The sequence below is a fragment of the Rhinatrema bivittatum genome, chromosome 1 (assembly GCF_901001135.1).
Source record: "Rhinatrema bivittatum chromosome 1, aRhiBiv1.1, whole genome shotgun sequence".
NCBI classification, from domain to species: domain Eukaryota; kingdom Metazoa; phylum Chordata; class Amphibia; order Gymnophiona; family Rhinatrematidae; genus Rhinatrema; species Rhinatrema bivittatum.
Genome location: NC_042615.1, coordinates 609,017,135 through 609,044,510, shown reverse-complemented (window position 1 = coordinate 609,044,510; position 27,376 = coordinate 609,017,135). Strand labels below are relative to the sequence as shown.

Sequence of the window (27,376 nt, the reverse complement as noted above, 5' to 3'; positions counted from 1 at the left end):
TTTTGAAGGGGTTACTAAACATGTAGATAAAGGTGAACCGGTAGATGTAGTATATTTGGATTTTCAGAAGGTATTTGACAAAGTTCCTCATGAGAGGCTTCTAGGAAAAGTAAAAAAATCATGGGATAGGTGGCGATGTCCTCTCGTGGATTACAAACTGGTTAAAAGACAGGAAACAGAGTAGGATTAAATGGACAATTTTCTCAGTGGAGGGGGGTGGGCAGTGGAGAGTCTCAGGGACCTGTGCTTTTTCAATATATTTATAAATGATCTGGAAAGGAATATGAGTGAGGTAATCAAATTTGCAGATACAAAATTATTCAGAGTAATTAAATCACAAATGGATTGTGTAAATTGCAGGAGGACCTTGTGAGAGTGGAAAATTGGGTATCCAAATGGCAAATGACATTTAATGTGGATAAGTGCAAGGTGATGCACATAGGGAAAAATAACCCATGCTATAGTTAGGAGCTACCAGCCAGGAAAGAGATCTAGGCGTCATGGTGGATAATACATTGAAATCGGCTTAGTGTGCTGCAGCAGTCAAAAAAGCAAACAATGTTAGGAATTATTAGGAAGGGAATGGTGAATAAAACGGAAAATGCCATAATGCCTCTGTTTCATGCCATCGTGAGACCGCACCTTGAATATTGTGTACAATTCTGGTCACCGCATCTCAAAAAAGATATAGTTGTGATGGAGAAGGTACAGAGAAGGGCGACCAAAATGATAAAGGGGATGGAACAGCTACCCTATGAGGAAAGACTAAAGAGGTTAGGACTGTTCAGCTTGGAGAAGAGACGGCTGAGGGGAGATATGATATAGGTGTTTAAAATCATGAGAGGTCTAGAATGGGTAAATGAGAATTGGTTATTTACTCTTTCGGATAATAGAAGGACTAGGGGGCACTCTATGAAGTTAGCATGTTACACATTTAAAACTACTCTGAGAAAGTTCTTTTTCACTCAATGCACAATTTAACTCTGGAATTTGTTGCCAGGGGATGTGGTTAGTGCAGTTAGTGTAGCTGGTTTTAAAAAAGGATTGGATAAGTTCTTTGCGGAGAAGTCCATTACCTGCTATTAATTAACAGGCCGATACAGTAAAGCGCGGCCTCGGTTACCCTGTTTTTAACCCGCTTTGTATGCACATTTTGGACGCGTATGTCTAACCTGCGATTCAGTATCCGGTTTTACGCGTCCTTACCGCTTACTGAAATCTACGCGTATCCCTTTCCGCCCGCCACATGTATATGATATGTTAATGATCGGATTAGCTATTCCCTCAGCCCAGATTATCGCCTTTTTAACCAGCTATTTTGCTGCGTCTTTAACCTGCAAATTTACCGCCTATCCTGACCCTGGCGTTAGTGTGGCGTTAGTGTGGTGAACTTAGCTGCCCAGTCCCAAACCGACCCAATCCACAGAAAAAAAATGCTTCTCGCATAAGGGGGAAAAAAGTAACCCAACCTGGCACCACCGCGCTTAACCTCAGAGTACTTCGGTTCCATAGGGAAGAACGGACACCGTTTCCGGGGGCTCCTCTGGCCTTCTTGTGGGTCTGGGCTCCTTGTCGCCACTGACTTGCAGTGAGCACAAGCTCCTGTATCAGGCCCTATCCCTACACACCCTACGCCGCGACCTGTGTGCCCCGGCTGTAAGTCCGAGGTCACGGCGTGCGTTCATGCACTTTTCCGCTGCCTTGAGCGCCCGCCTTGGACATCAGGCGGGCGCTCAAGGTAGCGGGAAGATGCATGAACGCACGCCGTGCCCTGACTGGCTACGACAGCGGCAGCAAGCCCGTACTGAAAGGCGCACCCCAGCACTAGAAACCGAGACGGAGTCCTCTAAGCTGGAAGCGTCGAATCTGCGATCCCCAGCTTGGATTGTCCCGCTCAGCTGAGGGAAAGAAAGCTGGGATCGGGAGCCGTTCTGGCCCGGACGCCGTGTGCAGCTGCCACGTTAGCACGAACCCTACTGGAGATCGGGCTGGAGGGAGCAAGTCAGGAATTTGCAGCTTACCTGATGTAGATGCAAAAGGGATGCTCCTGCCGAGTTGGACTGTGCGTCTGGGCAGAAGCGGCCCTGCAGGCAGCGGGAAGGTGCATGAATGCACGCTGCAACCTGAGCACCCGGCTGGATGTCCAAGGTCACGGCGTGCGTTCATGCACCTTCCCGCTGCCTTGAGCGCCCAACTTGGACGTCCAAGTTGGGCGCTCAAGGCAGTGGGAAGGTGCATGAACGCACGCTGTGCCCTGACCGGCTACGACAGCGGCAGCAAGCCCAGCAGCAACCGGTGCATCGGCATGGGCTTCAACCAGCGGCACGTCGGCCCTCGCTCCAGCTACTCGGACTCACACTACGGGGCCCCGGGCGACCCTGAGGCTGATGGCGCCGGCCCGCCGCAGGCCAGTCCACACTCCAGCCTGTGCGGTCAGTCCCTGGAACTGGAGAGGAGCTGGTGCTGCACATGAAGAAAGAGTATTTTGGTGAGTAACTAGTGTGTGATACTTGCTTCAGTGCTGACAGACGTTCATGGGCCTTCCCCCTGCCTTGAGCGCCCAGACTGGATGTCCAAGCTGCGACCTTGGACTTCTGGCTTGGACGTCCAGCCGGGCGCTCAAGGCAGCGGGGTCTGTAGGAGAACCATCCACTTTCCTGGTGGAATGACATTTTCAAATGACAGGTACTAGCGCACTCAGGATACTGTATAGGCGCTGTATACCGCTCTATTCAGTAAAATGGATTGCGCACGCCTACCGCTTCATGGAAGCGCTTTGGACGCCACTTGCATTTGCGTCTCATTTGAATACTGTATCGGGTGGTATGTGAACCAAATTGTGCTCGTGGCAAACGAGGGTGCACCCGGCACTGCCACACTCTCTTACGTGTCCTTACTGTATCGGCCTGTAAGTTAACTTAGAGAATAGCCACTGCTATTACTGGCATCAGTAGCATGGGATAAACTTAGTTTTTGGGTACTTGCCAGGTACTTATAGCCTGGATTGACACTGTTAGAAAAAGGATGCTGGGCTTGAGGGACCCTTGGTCTGACCCAGTATGGCATGTTATGTTCAGGCGCAAAGGCCATGGATTAACCCACCAGCGAAGATAGATACTTGAACTTTACCCCCCAAAATTTGAATGATTGTATAAGTCCGGAAGCAGTGTCCTAGGGTGCCCCTGCCTAATTTGCACTTACTGCATTGTTCAGAGCCCAAATATCCTACTCTAGGCAGCCAGGCAGGAGGTAAATACGCTCTGTGCAGAAATGTATATTGCATCTCCCATAAGGTTTCATCCTCCGTCAACTCAGGTATGTGCTTGATAGCATGCAGGAAGAGAAAAGTCAGCTAAGTCTAATTTCTGCCTTCCATTTGGCATATCCCAGCACTCAACAGAACTCGCAAGCATAATCCTCCTCCTTCATGCTCTCCTGATGTACCCTCCTTTTCTACCCCTCCCTGCTCACTCCCTTGATCCGTTAAGTTCTTTGAAAATGTTCTCCGCAATATTCTGTTATTCAACGACTAAGAAAATATGTTGATTGTTCACAAAACCCTACTGTTCCCAACTACTATGTTAACTCTATTTGACTGTAAGATAATTGCATATGTTGAATGATAATTGCAGATTTGTAAACCGTTATGATGGCTCTACCGAATAACGGTATATAAAACCTACAAATAAATAAATAAATGTACCTCTGCATAAGAAACTTCAGGTTTTAAACAGGAGGGGATTTGCAGATGCGCAACATCCCCCAGTCTATCTACTTGAAAGAGCTCCTCAATCTTGTCCACAAAGACAACACAGAGATGAGATTTCTGCAATGATTGTATATAATGGTGCAGTTGAAGATAAGCAAAAAAGACTTAGGGGAAAGAGCAAACTGTGCGGACAAATCTTGAAAAAACAATATGGCACTTCGAGTCCACATTTGCATCAGTGAAACTATGCTTTGCACCTCCCATTGTGAGAAAAAGAAGGCCTTTAGTCCTGGAAGGAAATCTAAATGACCCCTTATGGGCAAGTATACTGATTCCTGTGGATTTTGACCTAACTTAGAGCAGAAAAAACCCATGTTTTGCACACTGAAATCAAAGCAAAATTGCTAGGATGGATGCAGGTAAACAAGTGGTTGGAGCATGACACACATAAGCGAGATGTAGTGGCTTGATTTGATTTCTTTTCCAGAGCCAAAGTTGTGAAATGCATCTAATCCCGGACTCAAACTGATCTAACCCATCCACGCCAATCCTTACCTCACATACACCATGACTAACCTTCATGTTTGAATTTTATATTATTTTACACTATCGTTACATGTTTGATTTAATAACCTGTCCTTTCTCTTCTCTCTCTGCCAAGTTCTAATCTCCCTGTTATTTGTAACTGCCTTTTTCCGCACCATTGTTTTAGTTTTGTTTACGATGCACACTTGTTTTAATGTGAACCAGCATGATGGGACTGCGTTCTCGAATGCCGGTATATAAAAACCCTAAAATAAATAAATAAATAGCCAGGCTTTCACATGTCTCAATAGTCAGGCCATGTTATATTCCTCTAAGTCAGGGGTCCCCAGCCCTCCCTAGCGCCATGAACCCAACAGAGAAGTAAAAAAAATCCTGGCCTGTTTCCCATGCCAAATAAAACGAGAGATCATGGCATAAACTAATTTAACATCTCTTTTTCTGAAGAAGCAGGGGAAACGTTTGCAAGATATAACCACTTGGGCCAGATAAGCATTTTAAATAAGTTCACCCTGCCTGAAACCGATAGAGGTAGATCCTTCCAATCCAAAAATGTATTCTTTAGAGATCTTAAGAGTGGGAGTATATTTAGATCGTATATTCTGGAGAGAGAGGTAGACAACTGTATACTCAGCAAAAAGAGTCCGCTGCCCACTGAAATGGAAATTTCCTTTTCCATTCTGCCTGATAACGGATAGGATATGCAATCACCTCACATTTGTTCATGTTTAATTCTAAAGCCAGAAAAGGCCCCAAAATGGGTAAGTTCCTCAAGTAAAGCTGCCATAGGCTCTACTGGATTACTAAGATGAACCATTAGGTTGTCCACAAAGGTGCCACCTTTAACTCTCTGGTTCCAACTGTAATACCGAACCCAAAACCCCTGGTCACTCGCCCTACCCCTCTTTCTTTCTATCACCCCCCCCCTCACCTAGTCTCCCCTCCTCAGGACTAACACCCAAATAGGATCGGTCACTCCCACTCCCCCAGCCTCCATAGGATAAGGGATCCTACCGTATAGCAAACCACCAGAAAATATTGCAAAATGTCATTATATTCAGTCCATGACCTTAAGACCCTACGTTGCAGGTCAGCTCAGTTTCTCAAGTGCTGGCAGGTGTGAAAGATCGAAGAAGGATCAAAAAATAGAAGGTTCATATCATCCAGAGTAGGCAAAGTCCTAGCCTCCCCATTGCAAACATCCAAAATGAAAGATAACATTAGCACAAGGGGCAAAATGGCCCAAAAATTCAAAAATTCACAGCCCACTTAAACTGGAGCCATATTAAACACTGAATGCTAGCGAAAGATCTAACATGGAGACCAAGAAGCTTGATTATGTATGAATCCTTGGGGCTCATGAGACATCCAAACAGTCAGTTCCACGTATAACTTGGTCTACTTGTATTGTCTAACACAGCAGATCTTGACTGAAGACCCTACAATGGTGGATCGCCTAATATCCTCACCTCCATTACATTCAGCTTTAAATCAGCATCAGTCCCCCGATACTGTCTGTAAGAATCATTGTGCCTTCGCAGGTGTATTATAGATGGTAGTGGATCCCCCCGTCTGTGATCCAAAGCTTGGCTGGATAAAGCAATGTAAAACTGTTTTGTTTTGGTTTTTTTTTTGTCCTGGAATAAAGAACTGCAGATGGGTGAGAACGCTCTCTGTAGACCTGCTAGCTTAACTGAATAATCTTGGAAGATCAAAATCTTCTGCTCCCCTACCTTGGGGTGAGCGCCCCGACGGAATGCCTGCAGAATTGCTGCCTTCTGAGAAAAGTCCAGGAAATGGGCAATCGCCATGCGAGGCCTGACTTGATGTGCCAATCACGGGGCCTATACGATAGGCCTTCTCTATTCGTATGGGGCCCACCGTCTCAGCAAGATGGAGTGCATCCAGAAGCCATTTCTCCAAAATCTCCCTCAGCTCCCCCTCCAACAACAATTCAGGGAGGCCCAGGAAACTTAAATTATTCCGCCTGGATCGGTTCTCGAGATCTTCCATCTTATTTTCAATGATTTCTCGCCATGCTGCCACTGCCATAGCCGTTGTGTCCCAATCACGGTAGCCATCTTCAAGAGCTGAGATGCACTGTTCCACCTCTGAAAGCTGCCTCGAATGAGCCCGACAAGGTGTCTAATTTAGCTAATATCTCCCCGAACATCCTGTCCAGCTTGACATCTATGGCTTTTTCGACCGCCCTGGTAACCTCAGATCAACATCTTAGGGGAAGCCAGTTCAGTGGGCTTGGAATGCATTCCGTCCACCATCTTAGAAGGGGTCGGGCGTGCTTTTATTTTTCTCTTTTCAGGGTTCTGTTCGACATACCCACGGTAGTCTCACTGTGAATGATCGCACCTGCTATCCCAAGATGGGGCGTATAAAGCTGTCATAAATTGCACGATGAGCAGCTGGGTGGAGGCGGCTGGCAATTAGGCCTGATAGGAGCTGGCCAGAAACACGTCCTGCTCCCCTTGAAGCATCATGTGACCTCCAGTAGGCTTTATCTAAAAAAGGAACAGTATCTGGTTGTATTGATAAAATCTCCATAAAACAAAACCTCCTTAGGGTAATTCGTAGTGGTTCACCAACCATCCTAGGGAAATTCAGGAAACATGTTTAAGTGTCAGTCTGTTTTCAATAAATTCCACCCTCCTATTTAAAAACCCCCGTTCCTTAATAAGTGTAGATTGAATAGATTTTATAGAGGAAATATCTTGTTCCTTTGCAGAAATCTTAGCTTTAACTGCACCTCAATTAGACTCAGAACCTAAAATATGAGAATCCAGCCTATTTGAAACAAGAGTCCGCTTTAACTGAGCAAGTCACAGATGCATGACCAATATTAGCCACAAGATCCCAAAGAGTGGTGAAAGTTACCACTGCAGGTTCCAGAGGGATCAAATACCTTGTAGGAATGAGCAGGAGGCTGAGACTAATCACAAGGTCCTTCAGGTACCTCCAACAAACTCTTGGATGGTAGATGAGCAGAATCTCACAAAGCTGGAGAAACCACTTCTTTACCAGTACTCCTGGGGGTGCTCCCTTCGATGTGGCAACCTCCAGTGACATCAGTCAGCGATGCTGCTGGTCCGCTCTGGGAGGGAACACGCTGAGCCAGTGGTGGTCAGACGTCTAAGGGGCTGAGACGCCTCTTCTTCCTCTGGCATCAACTCTCCTCCATTTGCGAATTCGGTGATTAAATGCTGTCCGGGTGTTAGGGAGGACACCTCCCTTTTTGGAGGCATAACAGCTCTGAACCACAAGCAAGACACAAAGTGAAAATGGGTAGCCAATCGACAGTTACGTCATGTTGCTATCTTGCTCCTCCCTTCTTTTATACGTTTTTGTTTCAGGTTATGTGGTTGCCAGAAGGCTAGAACTAGAGGAGCAGGGAATATTTCTTTCAGTAATTCATCATCCAGTAGTAGTGGTTTTTTTAGGTTTTCTAGGTCTGGACTGTTACCACAAGATGATACTCTATGATTCTTCTTTCCTTATGTCATACTAGGTTTACCCTGAGTGTTTTGAGTGAGGATGCTGTTTTCTTGGAGATGATTTTGGGATAAAATCTAATAATTACCATTCATCCCAACCAGAGTTTTAACATTGGGGATTCAATTTTGATAAAACACAAACTGCGGCGGATCCAAGATGGCTGCCGGATGAGACGCTGTGCTGTGAGCGTCCTCGTGTGATTGATAAAGAAATCCTTTTTTTCCTGCGAAACTATTTGCCTATTATGGGAAGGAAGCGCAAACCGAGGACATCTTACCCTGCTGAGCCTTCGGTGAGCACTCCCTCCGGCCCGATGGACGCCCATGTCACGCGCAGCACTCGAGAAGCGGGAGACCAGCCGTTGCAGAGTGGGGGAGGGGAAGTGGAGCTCCCCTCTTTGCCAGGCTCTATGTCTCCTTTGAGTCCCGCAGTGAGGACCCCACCGTCAGATCCAGCAGCCGGTAGAAACGCATCACTCCTTGGGGAGGATACTCTGAACCGAAGTGTCCATGAATTCCTCCCAGCAGGAGCAGGAGTGCTGCCGACGGCTGCTTCTAGCCCAATAGACGATCAGAGGCATGGCGGTGAAGGCAAAGGAACCCTATGTGGGGAAAATGCTACAGATGATGCTGCTTTTTCCACGAGAGAAATACCATCAATGGTAAGACCTCTGGTTTTCTCCTTTGAAACTTTGTGGGAAGCAATTAATGACATGCGGACAAATATATTACAACAATTAACTCCAGCAATGGAGCAACTGAGGAGTTTTGAAAAGAAGCTAGAAGTGTATGAAAAATCAAATATGGAGACAGAACAACAATCAATAAATATCAGGACTGAGATAAAAACGGTTCAGCAAACACAAGCAATGATTATAAAAGAGAATAAAATTATGGGACAAAAGATCGAGAGTTTAGAAAATTATGCAAAAAATAGGAATGTTAGATATATTAACTTTCCACAATTACCAGTGAGATCTGCAATTGAAGTTTTTAATAGATATATGTTGGAAATATTAAAAATTTCACCTGAACAAAGCCCTAAGATTTTGAAATCATTCTATTTACCAAAGTCTAAAACAAACCCAGAGAACCAGGGAACTGGAACAGAAATGGAAGTACTAGCAACTGATCAACCTCTGAACGTAACAGCATTGCTGGAAACATCGGACACTGAAATGGCTATACCTACAACTTTGATTGTGATTTTTGCCTTAGAGTCAGATAGAGATAGACTTTTAAGGTTGAGTATAAAACACAGAAATGAGAGATTTCTTGGATTAATGGTCCGAGCCTTTCCTGACTTGTCTCGTGAGACACAGAAGAAAAGGAAGGCCTTTCTACTTTTGAGACCTCAGGTCTTGTTAATTGGGGCAAGATATTTCCTTAAATTCCCATGCAAGTGTGTGGTTAAATATATGCAAAATACTTATGTTTTTCTTGATCCACCCCAGTTAACACAGTTCTTAGTGGGTAAGGTGCCAGTAGCTGTAGATAATGTACCCTGAAGGATCCCTAATACCTCACACAAATAAGGGGTGCTGTTAAAATCCGGAATTACCTGTAAATTGTTTATGACTATATTGTGTTTGAAGGTTTGGAAAGATCCGTCCTCCCTATTGTGGATCTCTTCAGTTAAACAAAGGAAATTTTTCTCCTTTCTTTATTATTTTGTCATGGTTAAAATAGACGATACTGTTGTTATAGTACCGACTAGATATAATCCTTTTTTTTTTCTGATTCTGTACAAGAATTTTCTTGAAAAATTGTTAAATTGCATAAATAAATAATAAAAAAAAACAAAAAAAAAAACCCACAAACTGCTATCTTCAAGCCAAACTATGACATTTTAAACAAAGGTCTTTTCTAGCCTGGCTCCCATCCCCTCCCCAACACAACCTCCTATAGCATTACACTGAAGGCAGAGTGACTTATTCGTGTCCAGGTAATGCATAACAGTACCTTTTGTAAAGCTTTTACGAGAAGTTATGATTTTGTTTTCCTGATTTTATACCAAGCTATTGGGACATTTTATCATTGCTTTTGGAGGCTGCTTTATGTTCCAACATAAAGGGCATCCATTAAAACTTTGCATTAAAGCATTGAACACTTTCCGTCTGCACGTCTGTTCCATGATGAAATGTGCAAGTGGGTGAAGCAGCTGTGGTCTGTAGATTACGGCTGACTGATCTTCCAGACCATTCATAGCAGTGAATCATTTTTGGTGAGCTTGTTGCAGAAGTTAAGGTTTTAGATGTGAGAAGCTGTGCTTTTAGTTTGATTAAGCTGGGGGGGGGAGGGGTTGAGGGGGGAGGGAAGGGGATGCGCAGAGTCTCACAGAGCACAATGGTTCCTCTCCCACTATGGAACCTTACTGTCAGCATTGCCTGGATGTCTGGTTGCTGAAAAAATGTTTTCTTGCCTGTTTTTAAGAATGATTTCAGTGTGTCATCTAGGCTGAAATGCTACCTCTGAGGTGTTAAAAGCAGGATTGGGCTAATCTATTTCTAAACATTTAATTTACTATGTTTTTCAATTGATAAATAGTTTAAAATATTTTGGATTCACAGAAATTTTATATGCAAACATATGAAGGTTAAAAGTAATTTTACAGACCAGTGGATCAAAGGAAATTAGCATGAACAGGCAATTGGTGATACGGAGAAGCTCAAATCACACCAATAAAACAGTACTGCACATTAATATCGAGGAACTGGGATGAGGGGGGAGAAAGAAGCTCTGAAGAAAGCACAGTTCTCCAAAGGGCATGATTACCTGCTTGGGTTGGTAAGCGCTTCCATAATCCTAGAGCAGTGTGTCCCAGCTTTTTCAAGCCCAAGGCACACCTTTGTTAACAAAAATATAGCCTAGAGTTATCAAAATGCTATATTTATAGCAGAAATAGCACCTGTGATTTAAAAAAAAAAAAAAAAAAAAAGTGTGTAGGCTAATTTCCCTGCTATTGCATTGTGTAGATAACGTTGTTCGTGATGTGGAAATTATCGCATCGTGTGTTGCGTTAGCATGTCGCACGTCATTAGCTGCGTCTTGCGTTGTTTTATACACCTTCCACAGTTTTTCTATGTATGTCACACCCACTTCCTGCAGCTGCCTCTTTGAGGGTGAGTAGGAGAGAAGAGGTGAAGAGTTGTTGGAGATAGATGGAGCTTTTCGTACGATTACTGAGTGAGTTGTCCTGTGTTTTTTGGTTTTTTTTGTATGTTATAATCTCTTTCCCTTTCCCTTGGTCTAATTTGTCATTTTGTGTGTGAAAGTTTTTGTTTGTCTGGCCTTTTTCTGAGGAGGTGAGTGGATCATGAGAGGTGTGGGGACAGAGAAGGGGGAGGAGGGAGAGGACCAAGGCATGAGTGCTAGGGGAAGTAGGAGTAGGGCCAGGGCCACCAGTAGAGATAGGCAGAAGGGATGGGATAGGAGGAGAGGGAAGAAGATAGGCAGGTGAGGACAGAGGGAGGAGGATGGAAGGTGAGAGGGCAGATGGGAAGGGTGTTTGCAGGGCAGGGAGGGGAGATTGGTGTGGGAATGAGAGCAAAGAAAGGGAGGACACCTCTCTGGAAGTGGAAGTGGCACCCCCCCCCTTCTGGCAGTCAGGCAGCAGGACGCCCTCGCCTGAGGCCTCGCAAATTCAGCATCTAGGACAGGGGTCAGGAACCTATGGCTCGGGAGCCAGATATGGCTCTTTTGATGGCTGCATCTGGCTCGCAGACAAATCTTTAATAAAAAAGTAAAAATCTAACAAAATCCCCCACCCTCCTGACGCCCCCCAAGACCTCCAAAATTAATTTACTACAACCCCCACCCTCCTGACCCCCCCAAGACCTGCCAAAAGTCCCTGGTGGTCCAGCGGGGGTCCAGGAGCAGTCCGGGAGCGATCTCCTGGACTTGGGCTGTCGGCTGCCAGTAGTCAAAATGGCGCCGACGGCCCTTTGCCCTTACTATGTCACAGGGGCTACCGCCGCCAATGGTCAACCCCAGTGACAGTGAGGGCAAAGGGCCGTCGGCGTCATTTTGACTACTGGCAGCTGACAGCCCAAGTCCAGGAGATCGCTCCCGGACCCCTGCTGGACCACCAGGGACTTTTGGCAGGTCTTGGGGGGGGGGGCATCAGGAGGGTGGGGGGTGGGGGGTTGTAGTAAATTAATTTTGGAGGTCTTGGGGGGCATCAGGAGGGTGGGGGGTTTTGTTAGATTTTTACTTTTTTATTAAAGATTTGTCTGCGAGCCCTGGACCCCCGCTGGATCACCAGGGACTTTTGGCAGGTCTTGTGGGGGGGGGGGGGTTAGAAGGATGGGGGGTTGTAGTAAATTAATTTGGCAGGTCTTGGGGGCATCAGGAGAGTAGGGGGTTGTAGTAAATTAATTTGGTTGTCTTGGGGGACTCAGGAGGGTGGGGGGGTTGTAGTTAGTATGGCTCTCATGGAATTACATTTTAAAATATGTGGCGTTCATGGCTCTCTCAGTCAAAAAGGTTCCCGACCCCTGATCTAGGACAATGAGATGATTATTGCTGGTGTCCTCGAGCATTACCCCTTCCTTTTTGGAAGCCTTGCATCCAGGACCTCCAAGGTATTGAAGGGCCAGATCTGGCACAACATTGCATGCATTATCCAGGCGGAGCAGTATCCAGGGCAGTGTTGAGCAGGTGGCCCACAGGTACTGGGACATAAAGGCACAATCAAAGATGAAGGTCAGCAGCCGCAACAAGTAATTCCGGCAGACTGGCGGAGGAGCCCCGTGCCCAATTATGTGCACACTCATGGAGGAGTGCTTTAGCCAGTGGCTGGGACTGGACATGTTCGAGGCCATGGCTGAGTGGCTAGACACCATGCAAGCCAGAGCTGGTAAGTTCACCTCAACTGTTAATGGCAAGGCTGCTACAGTTGTGCACATTATTTGGCATAATGTGCTCACATTGTTTGAGATGCTAAGTGCACATGTCATGCTAAATGTTCCATGTGTGTACCTCTTCGCTTTTGGTACTTATGTTTTCTTCTTTGTTTCCACAGCTGTCACTCAGGCCTCTGCCGGTTCCAGCCATCAAGCCCCAGGGACCAGCGGCTGCACCCTTGCTTATGGACACAAAGACCCAGATCAGTGATGGAGCAGCAACAGCAGCATTACAGCCCATTCCTGGACGTCCTGGGCTCAGCAAGCCTGCTCAATATCAGTTTTTAATCTCTCTGGCTTAATGGATGAACCCAGCCTGCAGTGGGACATAGTGCAGGCAGCGCAACCTCGCCCCAGTACGAGGCAGCAGGCACTGAGGCAGCCCAGACCCCCAGCCTCTTCATGCCCTTTCTGGAGGTAGTCAGTCATTATGTGACTCTAGTCATGAATGCCGGTATAATAAAAAACACTAAAAAAAATAAAAATTACTCTGCATAGACTCTTATGTATACTGGTCTGCCTGAATCAAATTTGTCCGAAGCATGTATGGTACATACTTTGTCTCAGGTACTGACATGGGCCTCAAGGCCTCAGGTGGCACTAAATGTGTGTCTGGCAAGAGACCAACACAAAGTGCATAAGCCATCAGGGCAACCATAGGAGACCTCTGGGAGCAGTAGGCCTACACATTCATCACTGTACCTGGTTTAACATACAGGTAGGTTGCTGGGGGCCCCGAGAGATGACACCTTTTTGAGCCAGGATGCTATACACTGAGCTGAGGGAGAGTCTCTCTCAGCACACCTGCCTTTCTCAGCACAAAGAGTTACAGTGACAAACACCACATGAGACAACCTGCAGGACAGCTACTCCTCTGAGGAGGCCACAAGTCAGGGCTGTTTTGGGACCAGCAAGGGTCTCTAATCCTAAACCGCCGATTGTGCCTTCATCACCTTGGCCTCTGTCCTTTCTGCATGCAGCGCACCCCAGGAATCCTACGCCTATGTGCTTTAAGGGTGCCCACAGAAAGCATGTGTAACAGATGGTAGCTTTTGCTACTAACACACAAGTCAGCATTAATTAGAGAGACATACAAACAGCAGCACATGATGACTAGCCCTCAGCTGTATGGCTTAAGGGCCATGCAGCATCATCACCTCTCTTTAGTGGGCAAAGGTTACCAGAGACCTCTTAGGCTAGGCAAATAGATTCAAACACACTTTTGTGATGGGTTCAGTTAGGGGAAACGTTTGGTTAGGAGACATGTGGCTAATATTAGTCTTTCAAAACCATACTGTGACCTTGACAATTGGGACGTGACTTTATAATACTGGTATAGTTATTACACCATCTGATTCCCTGTCCTGCCTTCACCCAGACCGAACAGCATCCTTATGTAGCTTCCCTGAGAAGTTAAGATTACCAATATGACATCCCAAGAGACAAGGCCCACACCATCTGGACATGATAGTTGACATTTAACCTAGGAGGCCGGTACATGTGTGTATGGTTGCACCCAAACTTTCACAGGTATGCTGGCGTGCAAACTCCTATGAGCATTGTGGGAATGACATTGTCTTGACATGCTCTTTAGGAAAGCCTGATACTACATGCCTTCTAGATGAGCACTCTGATATGTGCAGTGACTCTGGCACAGCTGATACATTGCTGGCATCAGTGTCTTTACAGGCCCTTGTGACACAATGCATCCATATACAGGTGCATATTGTCAGGAACCATGTTCGCTATGGAATGAGCCTGTTAAATGTCTACTCTGCGAATGATATATTTTACAGTCAACTTGTAGATTGACACAGTGCCTTAATGTTTCTCAGCTACCTGGGCTTGACATATGATTTCTAGAACTGGTATCCTCCATGTTCCAGGCCCTGCTGGAATCCCAGCATATCTATGCTACTACATCCACCACATCCACCATATGTGAGGTCTAGGATTATGTCCAATGCCTAGACCCAGCCACCCAAATCAGCAAGTTAGGGCAAGCTATGTACACTGTGTTGGCAGGCCTACATGAACACTAGGTACAGTCACAATCATTCTGAAAACCTTTGGCCAGACACATGGATTTGTTGTTCCCTTTACTTGGCATATGCTTTTTCTAGTACAGTCAATTACAGCATTGTCAAGATGAACCCTTCCTAGGCCAATGGAGTTTCTTCACACATGGTACTAAACAGAGGAAGCTTGAGTAAAAAAGATTGTCAAGAGGAGAGCTGATGCAAACACTCTGCTTGGCTCTTACATGGAAGGGGAAGGGGTAGTTGATTACTAACAGGCAAAGGGGTGGTTTATCAGGCTTTTGTGAAATTGGCTGCCACTCAGCATGGTGTCCTGGCCTTCTGTGGGTGGGTATATTGGATCCTGGGTTAGGTCCATTGGTATTGGTTAGACCATGATGTAGGGCAAGATTATGGAATACATAGCCTAGCAGCACTATATCTGTTACTCTGGGTGGTGCATACATTAAAGCTCCACTCAGTTTGTACAAACAGTGAAATGTACTTTTGAGAACACTGAAGGTGTGTTCCAAGACACAGCTAGTTGAACACAAGGCCTTGTTGCACCTCATCTCAACCAGCTTGTTAGGAATAGCAGTAGGGGTGAGAAGCCAGGTCCAGCAACCATATCTTGAATCTCCTGTGGCAAACACTGATGTATCATTCACCCACTGTGAGTTGGACATATGAATGGCAAGCCACAGCATGTTATATGACAGGGTGTAAGGTTACCTTTGTTAGCTGGACTCTTCAAATACTGTTTCCCTACGCTAAGTCCATGCCACTTTATTTGTTGACAGTATAGGACTTGTGCATTCTGTGTCAGCTCTTCCCAAATGGCTAACTGCATGTGGGCTTCCTACCAATTGTGTGCCTGTTACTCAATAAAAAAGCAAATGGTACCACATTGTAGCAGTCATCAAACGATGGTGCCCTACCTCATAGCTACCACACAGGTCCTAGCAGAAAACCTTCAGGCCCCTGGGATGATAGGTCAGAATAATATGTATCTGGGGACTTGCACTAACACAGTGAATATGCTAGACCAAATCATGTACATGCCACAGTTTTTGTTTTACCAGTGTCATAGTAAAGACTAGCTGTGGTTGAGATCCTCGCTTACCAATGACTAACCGGCCACATAGGATCTGGGAGTACCAGCAGTGTGGATACTAAAAGAATGTGAGAGGAAATATTTTTACTCTTGGAAATGTGAGGCTTGGAAATGAGAAACGTTTCAAGAGAAGCCTGTGAAACTGTGTAGTGACTGCCCATTCACAAAGCTTGGGGGCAAGTACATTGTGTGACCACACAACATTAGCAGGCCTCTCCAGCATGTGGAGAGAAAGGCATAGCCTGGCATTCCAACATCTCTACCTAACAGTATAAGTCATTTATCAGGTGATCAAGGCTGTTATCTCTCCCCCCCCCCCCCCTCCCGGTGGGTCGATGGAAACAGAGCCAGAGAATAATTAGCAAAAGAAGCCAACCATCAGTGTAGAGGCCATCCTCAAGATCTTCAAAGAGGCCCAATTGCCTAAGTATAAAGGGATTGTGCGCAGATCCCGGGAAACTGGCCACAACATGGAGGATGTGCAGTTGTGCGTCACAGACCACTTGCATGTTGAAGGAGTGAAAGAGCTGTTGCAGATCTCTTCCCTGTTATGTGGTGGGATGGCTATGTGAGTGCAGGTGATAGCTCCCACAACATATGGCATTAAAGGCTCTCTTGGGATAGGTAGCACTTGGTGGATTTCAAGGGAATACTAGGTAGCGATCAAGGCAGTCTGATACAGCTGTTATGACCTAGCCCTTGCCCCCCCCCAACTACCCCTACTGTCGTTTTGGAAGGAACCAGATGCCAGGAAATGCAGAGTGGCCAATAGTTTGAGTCCAGGTACGTTCCGTGACTGGATCCAGATCCCCTCTGATTTCATCATCTAATTTCATGAGGCGATATCTGCTTACCACACAATCTTCTGGCATACCCAGCAAACACATTTGTGGAGAGAAGATGCATTCCCTGTGCTGTGGCCGCCTGTGTGGCAAATGCTGTTGTGTGTCCCAATGCTCTGTCTGCAGGGCCAGTGGCTTACACTCAGGTGCTGGATATTCCCTTTCCTGTTCTGATTGTTTGGTGGTCTTCCTCTTGTCTGTGGCGATCCTCCCTCAAGCATCAAGTATCCCCTCACAAGTACACTTGCCACAAACATAATGGATCTAGGAAGGCAGGCCAGGTGGGAACAGCTGTTTTTATTGACCCAGGAGGGCCTGGTAGGGGTATGGGCAAGAAGGCCCCCAAATTATATCTCGTGGTAGTAGCTGCAAATTGTGGCAATGGCTGAATGCATGTGATTTAAAAAAAAAAAAAAATTCCCCCATTCTGCCAAAAAAATAGGTGTAGTTATTTCTGATGTTAAATCTTGCATTACTTTGTGTTAATCGGCTGCGGGAAGTGGTAGAAGACCCTCTTGTGCATTTACTCCTCCCACTTGCGTACTCAGTTGTATATTTGCATACGTGTTTATGTTGAGGTATTTATTGCATGCGTTAGGCCAATATTGTGTGTTATCGGCCTGTCGTGAAATGATAAATGACCTGGATAGTGCGGCACACTAACCTCCATGGAGCAGGCAATGTGGACATGGGGCCTTGTGGCTGAAAGAAGAGCAAGGGAAGCACAGAGCCCATCGCTATCTTCCAAATTTTAAAACAAAGGAAAAAAAGGTGGGTGGAGGCAGATGAAGCTGTCACTGTGGAGCAGTGTTCAGTGATTTCTGAAGTTAACTAACACACTTGTCACTGCAAGAGGCTGCAGTGGTTCCCCTGCTCTTCCAGCTTTAAGTAGATAATTTGTAAATATTGTAAATATATTGTGTGTATAAAACTAGTTGCAGTTATCTGCATGCTGTTTTTATGCACATCTGTCTTTCTATATCGAGAGAGACAGATGTGCAGATAACTGCAACTAGTTTTGTTCCTTGGTTTGCTACCCATGAATCTTCTCCTACTGTCTCCACACTTCCTTTGTTACTGGAAGATGAAGTGTAACTTGTGTTTGTGGGTTGCCCACTGATTGTTTGTTTCAGTAATAATTCCTTGGGTTTTGCCATAGTTTGGCCCTGCTGTTGTGTAGAGTGCTGTCTCACTTTACGGGCCCCTCTTTTCCCCTTTTACTATTCTCTGCTTCATCATCTCTACTCTTGGCTGTCTCTTAACCTGGGCTTATTGCCCATGCATGCCAGCTGCACAGCAAGCAAGTGTTTCTCCTCTTTCCCCTTCTTGCTGCCTTTGGTCTACCGCTTTCTTACCTTCAGCTTCTCACCGCATGTGGGTTCATGTTCCCTCTATCTCTTCCCCTCAGTCCCTTCCCTGTTCCTGAAATGCAGCTCTCTTTATATACAAGTGCCGGAGAAGGCAGATATGTGTGTGCTATGGGCAGCCAGCTCCGTTGGTTAGTTTCAGGCTGATGCTATACCGTGTGCTGGCTGCAGCACACGGTATAGCCACACAAGATTGGACATGCGTTTTGGACACGTATCCATAACTCCCGATGCAAAATGGGGGTTAGTACATCCAAAATGCATGTGTAGTTAATAACGCTCATCACATACAAATGCATGTTGATGAGACTATTATCTATTCCCACATGCAAAAAAAAAAAATGTGCGTCGGAGTTGCAAAATTAACGCCTGCTCTGGAGCAGGTGTTAATTTTGGAGGAGCCCAAAAAGTGTTCAGAAAACAGAAAATACTGCTTTTCTGTACTTCCTGCGTCTTAATATTGTGGCGATTATTAAGTTGGATGAATTAAAAAAAAAAAAGTCTCTGGTGGTCAGGTTAGGAAAACGATGCTCTAAAATTGAGCATCCATTTTCCTAACAGTCTGACAGCCTCCTCTCTCGGGCATCTGCTGCTGAGGGGGCGCTATGGGCACGCAATTTCCCCTAGCTCCTCCTTTTAACCGAGGCACCCATTTGATTTTGCATTGGGCGCCCTGGAGAGTTGGCCCCTTTAATGTGTGCCGATATTGCATGGGCCTGTTTGGTTGCCATTGGATCGCCACTGTTTTTTTTTATTTTCAACATTCAGAGCGAGTCACTGCTCAGTGCATGCTTACCCCATCTCATGCAGCCTGAGGATAAGAGACTATGGAAGGACTTGAAGGAGGTGATGTGTACATTGTATGTGATCTCTGGCTCTCCCCTCACATTTTTGCAATTAGGAGTCTTCTGTGCTTATCCTATGCTTTCTTGAATTTGTTTACTCTGTCTGGGAGTCCATGCCTTGCCCTCACCATTCTTTAAATGGCAAAATATTTTCTGATGTTGCTCCTGAATCTACCACCTTGCAGTCTCATACCATGGCCTTTTCTTCTTGAGCATTCTTTATTCTGAAAAAGGTGTGCTGCTTGTGCTTGCTTTATATATTTAGGGGGTCATTTGATAAGAGCCTACATAGACAGCACAAACACACAAGCTACACCAATTTTCAGAATGAACTTGTGCATTTTGAAAACTATCCCATTAAAACTAACTGCACTCAGTTGCATGTGCTATTATGTATGCAGACACTTTTCAGGAAATTTAATGTAATATTTTTGAAATTTTATTTTTATGTACTGACAATTGATCTGAGAGATCACATTGGTTTACATTCAGGTACTGTAGGTATTTCTCTATCCCCAGAGGGCTTACAATCTAAGTTTTGTACCTGAGGCAATGGAGGATAAAGTGACTTGCCCTCTGCTCTAACCACTAGGTTATTCCTCCTCCCCTCTGCTCTAACCACTAGGCTATTCCTCCTCCCCTCTGAAATATAAAAGTATGTGCTTAAGTCCAAACTCCTCCTCAGTGTCGCTCCTGGGAATGCTCAGTCTGGGTAAACTTCTGCACATATAGGATATATGTGTTTAAAGTTACCTGAATAGTGGACAGACAGTATTATAACAAGACATTTTTGTGGGTGAAGCGTGATTTTTACCCATGGATATACCTTTGAAATTTATTTCATAGGGGGTAAATTTGGAACTACCCACATTGGTACAGTGCCTACAAGGAAGATGTGTGTGTGTGTGTGTATGTATATATATTTTACTTTGAACATTATCCTTGGAAATTTACCAATGCACATTTAAAGCTGCTAACTTGTGCTTTTAGTTTTTCAGAGGAAACTTGCATGCATACTTGCGTGTATATTTTTAAAATTTTCTCAAGTCCAAACCTCTCCCCAGCTCCGCTCAGTCTAGGCAAACATGACATATGCATATGTTTATCCTCATATTGGGTGTCAGTTTTGTAAAAGGCCATGTCCTTCTCTTAAATGTGGTTTTACGTGCAGTAGTCCTTTTGAAAAGTATCTTCTCTGTGTGGCGGTGAGGTTTTGTTAGTGCTGATGTGCAAGAAATGAAGTACATATATTTTTGAGAGTCCTTGTTGAGGTAGCTAGGGTGATTCTTAGTTGTGTAGGCTGTCTGAAAATTGGCCACCTTTTCTTTGACTAAACGGATATATGGGGAATAGCAAAGCACATATTCATATATGCAGGAAAAGTAGACAGGGGAAGAGCAAGTTTTCTTACCATAAACAGTGTTTTCCATGGATCGCAGGATGAATTAGCCATGACTTTGGGGAACGTCCACCGGTCCTCTAGGTGGTGGAGCTTTCTTAAAGCACACAGAGCTGTGCTCTATGTGCCAGTGTGGGAGTATCTCCCATGTGACTCCCATCCTGCCTCAGTCTGTTATCCAAGTTCTGGATGGAGTCCGATAGGAGACTGTCTGGGGAGGCGGGCAGAAATTACTTGGCCAATTCATCCTGCTATCCACGGAAAACACAGTTTATGGTAAGCAAACTTGCTCTTTTCTGCAGATAAGCAGGCTGAATTAGCCATAACTTTGGGGAGAACCAAGCTGGAAGGTTGGAGCGTCTGCACTCCCAGGGGGCAGTGTACCGTCTCTTCCAGTTTCCACGGACACTATCAACCTGACCCGTGGTTGCGGACAGTCTCTCACTTGTCCTTGTCAGAGGATGGGTCTATACTCTCTACCCTCTGCGGCCACCTACTGATCAGCAGCGGTGTAATGTATAACGCATGCAGCAACGGTGGCTTGCGAATGTCCATGACGAGCTCATCCCTTGTAGTGCAATGGATGCAGCAATTGCTCTGTCTTTGTGGCCTTGGCGCAGCATCAGAATGCTTTGTTTGTTGGATCAAGACAGGATGCACTAGTTATCGCCTGAGTAAGACTGAGAGCCGAGATAACCCCAGGAAGGGTGAGGACTCGTTCATAGCACTTCCCTGTTGCAGCAAGATTTGAGGTACAATGAAGCAGTGGAAAAGCGCTCGTCGTTCACTGACCCTCTTTCCTGAACTGAGGGCGACCCGGGCAGACTCCTCCCCCCAGCACAATGTCCCTGGTTACAGCTGTCCGACAATGCATATAGCAGAAACCTGGGTTGAGTCAGGCTCAGGCTAGAGTTTCACGGGACCACTCTCCTTGACTGCTGGTGTAGCCGGAGGATTCTTTGGTAATCTGGAGTTCAACGCTAGTTATGATACCAAGGAGTCATCCTGAGAAGATAGGCTGTGATGGCGCTGACGCGCCCTGTCGGATGCCATTGCTCTTCTTGCTTGGCATGGGGGAGAAAATATTCTACATGCTTCCTGGATAGCAGAGAGGGTTCGATTTTTTTTTTTCCCCCTCCATCTTGCATGCTTGGCGCAATTACTATGGTAGTCCTTCCAGGCAGGATACTTACTGGAAGACCCCTCCCCCCCACATCGTGCTTCTGGATCAGTAGGTTCAGGTATGTTGATGTATCCTTCAACCTCCTCAATGTTGGATGCTAGGAGGAGTGCATCAGGTGGAGGAAGGATCACCCTTCCTGACAGCAGGTCTTGTGTATGTCCATGGGTGTTAGCTTCCCAATGGGTGGATGAACCAGGCAAACATCCCATGGTCTCCATGGACCAATGAGGTCCTGAGTGTGATACTGATCCCATTTGAGCTTAGTCTCTAAGTGGTCCTCGTTGTATGTGGGATACAAAGAAATTATACGGTAGTTTCTGGGAAGAGGGAAGCATCTTGTACTAGGCAAAGCCCATGTGGGCAGACAGGGGAGCCTGGATTCCCTATTGCTTTTGGTGATCAAGGTGTACTAGGGCGGTCCCCCGCCTGATGAGGTAACCTGCCACTGCGTGGCTAGATTCCCATTCTCAGGAGTAAGGTGTCACTGCATCAGTCTACTGTGGAATCCCTGACGGGTTGCTCAAGTGTGAGGTCTGGGCTCCTGTCTACTGCCAGACAAGTCCTGCTTCTTGGTGGGTGTCTGCGGAGTCTATCCTCCTTTGTCTCTAGAGAGGATCATCCTCTGGCCAACCGTGTGGGCCATTATTATCGCCCTCACCGGAATCGCTTGGGTTTGAATCTGATGTGTATGGGTGCCCTCGTCTTCATTGGAGGCATGTTACATCCGTTGGCAGATGGCCCTCCTTTGGGCTGCCGTGGAGGGTGACTAGCACCAGAGATACCACCTCTTACACTCGTCTTATGTTGATCTGGCCTGGTGAGGGGGTGGGGGGGCAGGCATTGCATCCCTGTGTTGCCTGCATCTATTATTAGCGGGTTACGTATAATCGCATGGCTGACACTATCATTTTCCGACTGGTTGACACTTGCTGGCTGGGCACTGTGCCCTGCCACTAATCCAACTGCAGACCATGGTTCTTGGATTTGGATAGTCACATTTTGTTTTCCTTTATGCCGACTGTTGCCCAGGGCCGCCAAAGAAATTTTCCAAATTTAGCGCTTCATTTTCCTGGTCTGTAACAGATTGTTACAGCCCTAAGTCATCCCTTTCTCCAATGAGTTGAAGGGTGACTGATAGCGAGGCCAGCTTCCTCAGCATTGTGGCAGGATCACTGGCGCCCCAGTCACAACTAACACTGCTTCATCAATATCCGAAACAGTCATAGTATGCCATGAATCTCCACTCTGGGGTCAGGCAACCTCAATCGACATGACCAATGCGCTAGATGGTTCAACCCCATATGTGTAAGCAAGATGGACTGACAGCCTCACCACTCTGTCATCCTGATCAGAGAGGTGTTTGGTCGGAGAGTTTTGAGCATAGGCTCGCAGGGGAAGAGTTTCTTGATGGGGGGCCTATCATGGAAGTGCTAGTTATCTCACCGACTGGCAATGCTCTCTGATGAGGCCTAACAAGTGGGCCGATACAGTACAGTGCGCGCTGGAGCGCACTGTTAACCCGCCATTGGATGCGTGTTTTTGATGTGCTAGCTTTACCCCTTATTCAGTAAGGGGCCGAAAACGCGCGTCCAACCCCCCCGAACCTAATAGCGCCCGCAACATGCAAATGCATGTTGATGGCCCTATTAGGTATTCCCGCGCGATTCAGAAAACAAAATGTGCAGCCAAGCTGCACATTTTGCTTTCAGAAATTAGGCGCTAATTTCTTCGGGCACCAGGAAAGTGGCAATATTAAGTCAGAGGTCCCGAAAGTTTCCAAAAGTAAAAAAAAAAACAAAACTGGACGCTCAATTTTGCTGGCGTCCGGTTTCTGAGCCCGTGGCTGTCAGTGGGCTCGAGAACAGACACCAGCAAAATTGAGCGTTGGCTGACAGCCGCCACTCTGGTCCAAAAGGAGGCGCTAGGGACACGCTAGTGCCAGCGAAGAGAGGTACGCAGCTTGGGATCCCCAAATAGGGAAATACCTGCTGCTGAATGAGCCGATGCCCTGACTTCAACCAGGCAGTCCAAAGCTTCGACGCAAATACCTTGCTGCATCGGATGCATCGCATCGATAAAGCATGTGTAAGCCTCCTGCTTCTATGAGCCACACCTTGTCAGGTTTGGGGAAAAGCACCTGGATGCTTCGGGTGGCTGAAAGCGCTCAGATGCTTCGATTGGATAGACATTCCACAATGCTCCACTCTGATCCGGCATGGGGTGCTTAACAGAGTCCCCGGCTCACCATAGGGCCTTGCCGAAGAGTCCCTCTCTGTCCTCACTCTCAGGGAAGCCCCATCTGGGCCCCGGATCAGACTCAGTGACATCTGGTCTGACACAAGCAGCACAGACCCAGCTTCTACCATCCATTGTGAATCTTCCTCCAAACAGCGAATGGAGGTAACTAAATTAATAACAAAAATAAAGTAAAAAAGAGAGCTCCGTGTGCACCCAGCCGCGTGGAAAGAACAAGACTGAGGTAGGATGGGAGTCACACAGGAGATACTCCTACATGGGCACATAGAAGCACAGCTGTGTGCTTTGAGAAAGCTGTGCCACCTAGAGGACTGGAGGATGTTCCCCAAAGTTATGGCTAATTCAGCCTACTTATCTGCGGAAAAGCAATAATACCACGTAGTTTTGCATTTTCAAAACCACGCAGGTTGCTTTTCACAGAAAAAGCACCTGCAGGAATAGCAGGTGGAAATCTGAGTGCTTTTTTCCCGGGCAGTTTCCAAAGGGAAAGAATGAGTTCCTTTTCAGAACTGGTGCATAGTCTATGGGGAAGGATGGGGAGTGGCTGCGGACTTTGCAGTTACCCCCATAGTTTAGAAAATGACCCCATTTGAGGGCAGTATTCAAAGCTGTTTCCATAGCTAAATAAGGAGTTAGAATAATGTCTCCCCCTTACTGTTCCTACACTGGTTACAGCTTGAGTACTTTTATCTGTGGTTTAAACAAAAAAGAGGGTTGGGGTTAGATCAGACGCAGTAAAGCACATATTGGGCTTGGATTTTCAAAGCTGGTATGTTTTGTGTCTGCTTCAAAGCAGTTACAAATGAACATACCGAGGTTCTGCCCCATACCTGCTGGTTGCATTTTCAAAGGGAAACACCTCCTTAGAAAATGAGCTTGCTGCTCTTTTGGGGTGCAATCTAGCCATGGGGTCTGATTACACAGGTCTACATTTGAAAAAGAAGTTTTCTGCCAACCTAATTATTTTTGTTGATTTTACCCAAATGAAAGGTGCTGATTCCAAATATGAAATCAAAAAATATGCAATACGTCAAATTTTTTCAAAAATGAGAAATGTTTGATTGAAGATTATAAAGTCGAATATCAAGGGTAATAAGTTCTGAAGAAGCGATAGCAATTAATATATTTGTTTCATGTAAAAAACGAGTGTATCATCTAACCAAGAGAGCAATAGTTGTGTGAATTTTAATTGTTAGGGAGAAATTTTCTCTTTTTGGATGCTCTGGAATAGTTATGATCAGGGTTGTCACCAGCAGTAGTCTGCCATCATGTTTGTCTTCCATCTGCCTTGATATCTATGTTCTATGGTCTTGATGTCTTGGTGGAAGCGTTCTCCTTGTTCTTCACTCTGAAATATGCATGATGAGCTTTGCGTACAAAGTCAGATATATTTGGCCTTTGTTTGGGTATTGTAAAACAATACTTTTCCTATATTACTGAAATATCCCTATCTCTCTATAAATACAATACCTCAAAAGACAGGGTCCAAATGTTTGCTCACTATGGGCCGGATTTTAAAAGCCCTGCGCGCTGGTGTGCCTATTTTGCATAGGCCGCCGGCGCATGCGTAAGTCCCGGGGCTTCGTAAAAGGGGTGGGAAGGGGCATGTCCGGGGGTCAGGGGGCGGTTCGGGGCATGGCCGAGGCCTCCGGACCAGCCCTTGGGTTGGGGGGTGGCGCGCCAGCGGGCTGCTGGCACGCGCAGATTTACACCTGCCTCGGGTAGGCGTAAATCTGCCGACAAAGGTAGGGGGGGTTTAGATAGGGCCGGGGGGGTGGGCTAGGGAGGGGAAGGTGAGGGGAGGCGGAAGGAAAGTTCCTTCCGAGGCCGCTCCGATTTCGGACGGCCTCGGAGGGAACAGGCAGCGCGCGCCGGCCTCGGTGCGCACAGGTTGCACAAATGTGCACCCCCTTGCGCGCGCTGACCCCGGATTTATAAAATCCAGCGTACTTTTGTTCGCGCGCGCACTGTTTTTGAAAATGTACCCCTATGTATCACACCAGTCACAACGTTTTGAATATATAATGCTTCTTTATCTTTACCTCCACTATACCTCTTTAAACTACTTCAAGGATAGGAAAATGCAGTTGAGTTGAATCCCACGTTGTACTTATAAGTGAATAGTTTAATGTAGTTTAAAGAGGTATAGTGGAGGTAAAAACAAGAGTAGGATGGAATTGAGATATAACGGGAAGTTCTAAGCTAGGGTGATTTGTAATTTATAGGTAAATTTAAAGGTGGGATAAGAAGAAGTGGCATCTGTGAAGTCATGACATTAAGGGGAAGGAGAGGGAGGGGAGGGGTTGGGCATGGTTTGAGAAAGCTGTATATGGGAGTGAATTTCATTTGAAAAAATTTTAAAAGAACGAATTGTCTTCTCTGCATGGAAAATCAAGAAGTTTTATGTATATAACTTTCAACACATCTGAGCATTTGCTGATATGGACAATATGAGCTAAGTCGTCTATAGTTTACAATTTTGTGAGAGAAGTTTTCTATGTCCGTAAACATGGTGAAAACAGTTTCTTGAATAGTTTTGGGATTTAAAGTAATGTGCTGAAATTTTTATAGGGTGGGGGTAAGTGTGAGTGTTGTGTGATTTGAAATCCGGATGAATGATTGGTGGGGTTCTTTTTAAATAAAAATATACATTGTATAAGTGTTTATTACATGAGGTTGTTTGGCTAAGGCTATTCATAAGGATTTTGAAAGGTAATTAAATATTAAAAATAAAAATAAAGTATTATATATTCAAAACTTTGTGACTAGTGTGATACATAGTGAGCAAACATTTGTACCCTGTCTTTTGAGGTATTGTATTGTAAAACAACCACAAATGTAACTATATATCGGGATCTTTCTGGCACCTTCCACGAACTATTCGAGTGTTGGATGACATATTCAACAAAAACAGATTTAACAGAGTTAAATTTGCTGCGACTTCTAAGTTTCTTGAACAACTGAATGCTTCCATCTGTTTTCACGCTGCTTATAGAGCCATAAAATGCTGACGTCAGCAGTTTTAAACTGTTTAATAAGCAGTCTTCCTATTGGTTATACTGATTGCGTATTCAGCATGTCTTTATGCACATTAATTATCTGCGTATTCAGCATATCTAAATAATAATGTTATGTTATTGCTATAAGAGTTTGAGTAGACAGCGTTTTGCGGAAAAACCGGACGTGACTGGAGGAAACAGATGTGATTTTTGGATTCAGCACACTAAAATACATAAAGATCACTTGTTATCTTATAGTCAGCAAAATTGATGTAGACCAGTGTTATCTACCTACCCCTGCAATTTAACCTGGAATATGAGGATTCTCAAAAGTTGTGAATGTGTTTCATTTATGTTAGAGTATATGAGTTTTAATTTAAAGGCAAGGGGATGCGAAGGGCCACTGTTAAAGCAAAAATATATACTTATGAATGTAGGAATTCTACAGAGCTCTGAGAGCTGCTATATAGGATGGTCAATATTTCTACTGACATAGTAATACAATTTTCTCTTTGATAGGTGGGAGCAGGATGGATCGGAAAATGTAAGTACCTTACATAATAGCAATATTTTATAGTAGCTTTCTGCCTCTTTCTATTTTGCTCTCACTCTGCCTCTTGCGTTAGTGTTTTTCACTCTTGCCTTCCCCTTTTCTCTCTCCTCATCTCTCTCTCATGGGTGCCATTAAGCA

The 27,376-nt window shown here is 45.5% G+C and overlaps 1 protein-coding gene across 1 annotated transcript in view; it reads left to right on the top strand.

The window, feature by feature from the left end:
* HSD17B4 (hydroxysteroid 17-beta dehydrogenase 4) overlaps positions 1–27,376 on the top strand; it is a 424,146-nt gene that overhangs the window by 100,810 nt on the left and 295,960 nt on the right. Inside the window, exon 10 of the mRNA XM_029620119.1 lies at positions 27,205–27,229. Coding sequence (XP_029475979.1) covers positions 27,205–27,229 — 25 coding nt within the window. The remainder of the gene's footprint in view (positions 1–27,204; positions 27,230–27,376) is intronic.